This window comes from Tachyglossus aculeatus, chromosome 1 (genome assembly GCF_015852505.1).
Source record: "Tachyglossus aculeatus isolate mTacAcu1 chromosome 1, mTacAcu1.pri, whole genome shotgun sequence".
NCBI lineage: Eukaryota > Metazoa > Chordata > Mammalia > Monotremata > Tachyglossidae > Tachyglossus > Tachyglossus aculeatus.
Genome location: NC_052066.1, coordinates 70097273 through 70102557, shown reverse-complemented (window position 1 = coordinate 70102557; position 5285 = coordinate 70097273). Strand labels below are relative to the sequence as shown.

General features: G+C 49.7%; 1 protein-coding gene across 1 annotated transcript; it reads left to right on the top strand.

Moving 5' to 3' along the window:
• The first annotated feature begins 3303 nt into the window (after positions 1 to 3303).
• TEX44 (testis expressed 44) lies at positions 3304 to 4596 on the top strand. Its single transcript, XM_038750260.1, has one exon. It carries the CDS (start codon positions 3361 to 3363, stop codon positions 4471 to 4473), a length of 1113 nt encoding a protein of 370 aa, XP_038606188.1. The 5' UTR covers positions 3304 to 3360; the 3' UTR covers positions 4474 to 4596.
• Positions 4597 to 5285: the final 689 nt, after the last annotated feature.

Genomic DNA, 5285 nt, shown 5'->3' with positions numbered 1-5285 from the left:
TAAAATAAATAGAGTAACAAATATGTACAAACATATATACATATATACAGGTGCTGTGGAGAAGGGAAGGAGGTAAGATGGGGTGGTGGAGAGGGGGACGAGGGGGAGAGGAAGGAAGGGGCTCAATCTGGGAAGGCCACCTGGAGGAGGTGAGTTCTCAGTAGGGCCTTGAAGGGAGGAAGAGAGCTAGCTTGGCGGATGGGCAGAGGAAGGGCATTCCAGGCCCGGGGGATGACGTGGGCAGGCGAGAACGAGGTACGGCGAGGAGATTAGCAGCAGAGGAGCGGAGGGTGCGGGCCGGGCTGGAGAAGGAGAGAAGGGAGGTGAGGTAGGAGGGGGCGAGGGGATGGACAGCCTTGAAGCCCAGGGTGAGGAGTTTCTGCCTGATGTGCAGATTGATTGGTAGCCACTGGAGATTTTTGAGGAGGGGAGTAATGTGCCCAGAGCGTTTCTGGACAAAGACAATCCGGGCAGCAGCATAAAGTATGGATTGAAGTGGGGAGAGACACGAGGATGGGAGATCAGAGAGAAGGCTGATGCACTTGTCTCCTGTGTGATGATAGGCAAATCACTTAACTTCTCTGTGCCTCAGTTTCCTCATCTTTAAAATGGGGATTCAGCCCTACTCCCTCTGCTTAATTGTGGCCTTTGTTAATAATAATAATAATAATAATAATAATAATAATTTTGGCACTTGTTAAGTGCTTACTATGTGCCAAGCACTGTTCTAAGCACTGGGGGAGATACAGGGTAATCAGGTTGTCCCACGTGGGGCTCACAGTCTTCATCCCCATTTTCCAGATGAGGTAACTGAGGCACAGAGAAGTTAAGTGACTTGCCCCAAGTCACACAGCTGATAAGTGGCGGAGCCGGAATTAGAACCCATGACCTCTGACTCCCTAGCCCGTGCTCTTTCCACTGAGCCATGCTGCTTCTCAAGTTTAAGTGTTAAGTGTTTACTATATGTCAAGCACTGTATTAGAGAAGCAATACAGTGGTAAAAACACAGGTTTGGGAGTCAGAGGTCGTGGGTTCTAATCCCGATTCCAACACTTATCAGTTGTGTGATTTTGGGCAAGTCGCTTAACTTCTCTTTGCCTCAGTTACCTCATCTGTAAAATGAGGATTAAGACTGTAAGCCCACATGGGACAACCTGATTACCTTGTATCTATCACAGCACTTAGAACAATGCTTGGCACATAGTAAGCGCTTAACAAATACCATTATTATTATTGTTATTCTAATTATTATTATTACTAAGCACTGGGGTAGATACAATATAATCAGATTGGACATAGTCCCTACCCACATAGGGCAAAGCCCCATATGGGACTGGAACCGTGTCCATTCTGAATTATCTTGTCTCTACCTCTGCATTTAATATAGTGCTTGGCACACAGTAAGTGCTTAACAAATACTTTTTTTATATTTATCATTACTATCATTATTACTATTATTATTCTCCTGAGGCTGATAATAACTCTAAGGGGATGCAGAAGCCTCAATAAAAATCCATCCTGCTCCTCTCTCTCTTTTCTTCCCATCACTGCTTGTCAGGCTCTCTTTTGATATACTCAGTCAGTCAGTCAATCACATTTATTGAGCGCTTACTGTGTGCAGAGCACTGTACTGCATATGCATTTGGGAGAGTACTTGGTAGGCTCTTTTTCTGTGTACTCGGGGAGTCAGCCAATTGTATTTACTGAGCACTCACTGTGTACAGAGCACTGTACTAAGTGCTTTGGAGAGTACAATGTAACAATATAACATACACCTCCAATTCTCTCTTTCTCCCAAAGAGATTCCCAGCTTCTTCCACGTCATTTCAAGTCTACCTAAATAGACAGGGAAGGGGAAGAGACTATTCCTTCCTTATTACAGCTGGAAAAACTAAAACAGAGAGGGGCATGGAGAAGCTGCATGGCTTTATGGCTAGACCCTGGGAGACAGAAGGCCTTGGATTCTAAACCTGGCCCTGCCACTTGTCTGCTGGGTGACCTTGGGCAAGTCATTTCCCTTCCCTGCACCTCAGTTACCTCATCTGTAAAATGGGGATTAAGACTGTGAGACAGGGACTGTGTCCAACCTGATTAGCTTGTATCTACCCCAGCACTTGGGACAGTGCCTGGCACATAGTAAGCACTGAATACCATTTAAAAAAATATGAGAGTCGTTCAAGGACTCTCTGGGAATCAGTGACGGGAGCCCCTGTCTTCTCTCCTGTTGGCCCTTTCAGTCACCATAGGTTTAGACTTTTGTAAACAGGCAGAGAGGTATTCTCTGTGTCAAATAGCTACCTTAACCCCAGGGAGCAGGGGAAAGTTCCTTGAAGACTTGACTTTGAAGTATCTGTTCTTGCATTACATCTTATTTTCATAATTATACTTGATTAGAGTCAACAAGCCTTCTGCCCACTTGGGCCCCTGATTCCGTTCATTCTCTTTTCATTTCCCTTTTGTCTTTTATGTTCTCGTTTCATCTTCCCTTATGTGTCTTTCACCATCCCCTCTCCACCTCTTTTTCTTAGATCGTGAACCTCCCCATCCCCCACCACACAAACACACACACACACAAACACACACACACATGTGTATATGTATATATATATATATATATAGCTTTGTGGGCCAAGGTCTGTTTCTATACCTCATTCATGTACTTCTTTATTCATGTACTTCTTTATTCATGTACAGTGCTTTGCGCACCCACTAATTACTTCCACCACAGCTCTCTGCCAAATCCACATAGATATATGTGGACTATTTGTATACATGCAGACGTCTAGATTTACCCCGTGGTCTCATTCATTTAACTGTATTTATTAGAGCTTACTGTGTGCAGAATACTGTTGTAAGCGCTTGGACGAGTACAGTGTAGCAATAAATAGACACATTCCCTGCCCTCAATGAGCTAACCATCTAGAGAACTTATAATAATAATAATAATAATAATAATAATAATAATGGCATTTATTAAGAGCTTACTGTGTGCAGAGCACTGTCCTAAGATCTGGGGCGGTTACAAGGTGATCAGGTTGTCCCACGTGGGGCTCACAGCCTTAATCCCCGTTTTACAGATGAGTTAACTGAGACACAGAGAAGTGAAGTGACTTGTCCAAAGTCACACAGCTGACAAGTGGCGGGGCTGGGATTTGAACCCATGACCTCTGACTCCAAAGTCCGTGCTCTTTTCACTGAGCCATTAAGCAACAGAACCCAGAAGCATTTTCCCCTGTGGGGCTTTGTGACCTCACCAGCCCTCTCCAAGCCTCCTGTGACCTCAGTCCCGGAGCACGGCCAACCCACCAAGCTACTCTTGCCCACTTTCCTTGGAACACCTGAAAGTGGCAGTGGGCCTACATGACCGCCGTTTCACCCAGAGAGTCCAGAGCTGCTCTCAGCCCTGAAAATGGACTTGCTGAGCCCACCATGGACCTAAACAACGAGGAGTCCCAGGAGGCGGAAGTGACCCTCAAAAACGAACCGGAGAAGAGCCTAACTCAAGACGCGGGTAACTCCGAAAGCAATTACGAGACCGCCGCTTCTGAAATCTCCCTGAAGAAGGATCCCGGAACATTCGTGAAGCCCCACGCTTCTGCCTCTGAGAACCATGAGATTAAAGGCGCTAGAAACCAGCGCTCCGGAGGGACCTTGGCCGCTCTGACCTTTCAGACTGACCCGGGTGGGGCTCGGGCCGCCATGAGCGTCCACACCTCGGGAGCGGGAGCCGCCCCGATGGCCCAGGACCCGAAAGGAGCTCCGGGGAAAGACCAGAGCGCCGAGGCCGAGGCGGTCCCAAGCAACGAGCTGGAAATGACTCGGACCATCCTGAGTTTTGAGGCCGGAACGACCGAAAAGACCTCCGAGACCAGGGCGGCCATGAGCATTGAGACCGTGACGTACGCGCCCACCCAGACCCCCCTGACATTAGAGAGGGGCACGAGAGGCGGCTCCGAGGATCCAACGACGCGGGCGTCGATCACCTACACGGTGAGCCGGACGCCGCCGGGCCCGGGGCCTAACAGGCCGGGCCCGGATCACGTCGGCGGGGCGGGGGCCGGGACCCCCGATTCCAGCCCGCTCCTCGTGAGCGGGGAAGGCACCTACCTGCGTTCCGTGACCAGCCTGTTGGGAGGGGGCGAGGGGCCCATCCGCTCCCTGTCGGACATCCTGGTGTGGACGGAGACGGCTGTGGATCGGGCCACGGGGTTCCTGGAGGCCAGCCGGACCTCTGTGAGCGACCTGCTGCACGGGACGGGCACCGCTCTGCGCTCCGTGACCAGCCTCCTGGGGGATGCCAGCTCGGCCTTCACCTCGGGGCTGGTCAACGGGACGGGGAGGGCACTGCGCTCCATGACCCAGCTGCTGGACCACATTGAGCAGAGGACCATGGAGGGGATCCGCAGTGCCTTACGCTACGTAACCGATTCTCTTTCCCCATCCAACACCCCCGGGGCTGCTGACACCAACTAAACCCGCCCTACCCGGGGCCCGGGCTAGGATCCCAGAGCGACTCACCCTCCACTCTCAAACCACCACCGCCACTACCACCGCCGCTCTGGCCAGCTTCGCCTCTGATCAGGCAATAAATCCCCACATGAGTTTATTTTCTAAGCTCCAGTTTGGTCTCTTATCCCCCTCGGGAGGGAAAGAACAACAAAATGGGGCGGACAGTGGATCCGAAGGGAGGGATCCCTCTGGACTTTAAGCTCGTTGTGGGCAGGGAATGTGTCTGTTTATTGTTGCATTCATTCATTCATTCAATCAATCATATTTATAATAATAATAATAATAATAATAATGGCATTTTTTAAGCACTTACTATGTGCAGAGCGCTTACTGTGTGCAGAGCACTGTACTAAGCACTTGGGAAGTACAAGAGATGGTCCCTACTCAACAACGGGCTCACAGTCTAGAAGGGGGAGACAGACAACAGAACAAAACATATGGACAGGGGTCAAGTCATCAGAATAAATAGAAGTAAAGCTAGATGCACATCATTAACAAAATAAATAGAATAGTAAATATGTACAAGTAAAATAAATAGAGTAATAAACCTGTACAAACATATATACAGGTGCTGTGGGGAGGGGAAGGAGGTAGGGTGGGGGAGATGGGGAGGAGGAGAGGAAAAAGGGGGCTTAGGCTGGGAAGGCCTCCTGGAGGAGGTGAGCTCTCAGTAGGGCTTTGAAGGGAGGAAGAGAGTTAGCTTGGCAGATTTGTGGAGGGAGGGTGTTCCAGGCCAGGGGGAGGACTTGGGCCGGGGCTCGATGGTGGGACAGGCA

What these genes read in the sequence shown, in the direction of transcription:
- TEX44 (XM_038750260.1), top strand. Translation starts at nt 3,361, where the DNA reads ATGACCGCCGTTTCACCCAGAGAGTCCAGAGCTGCTCTCAGCCCTGAA.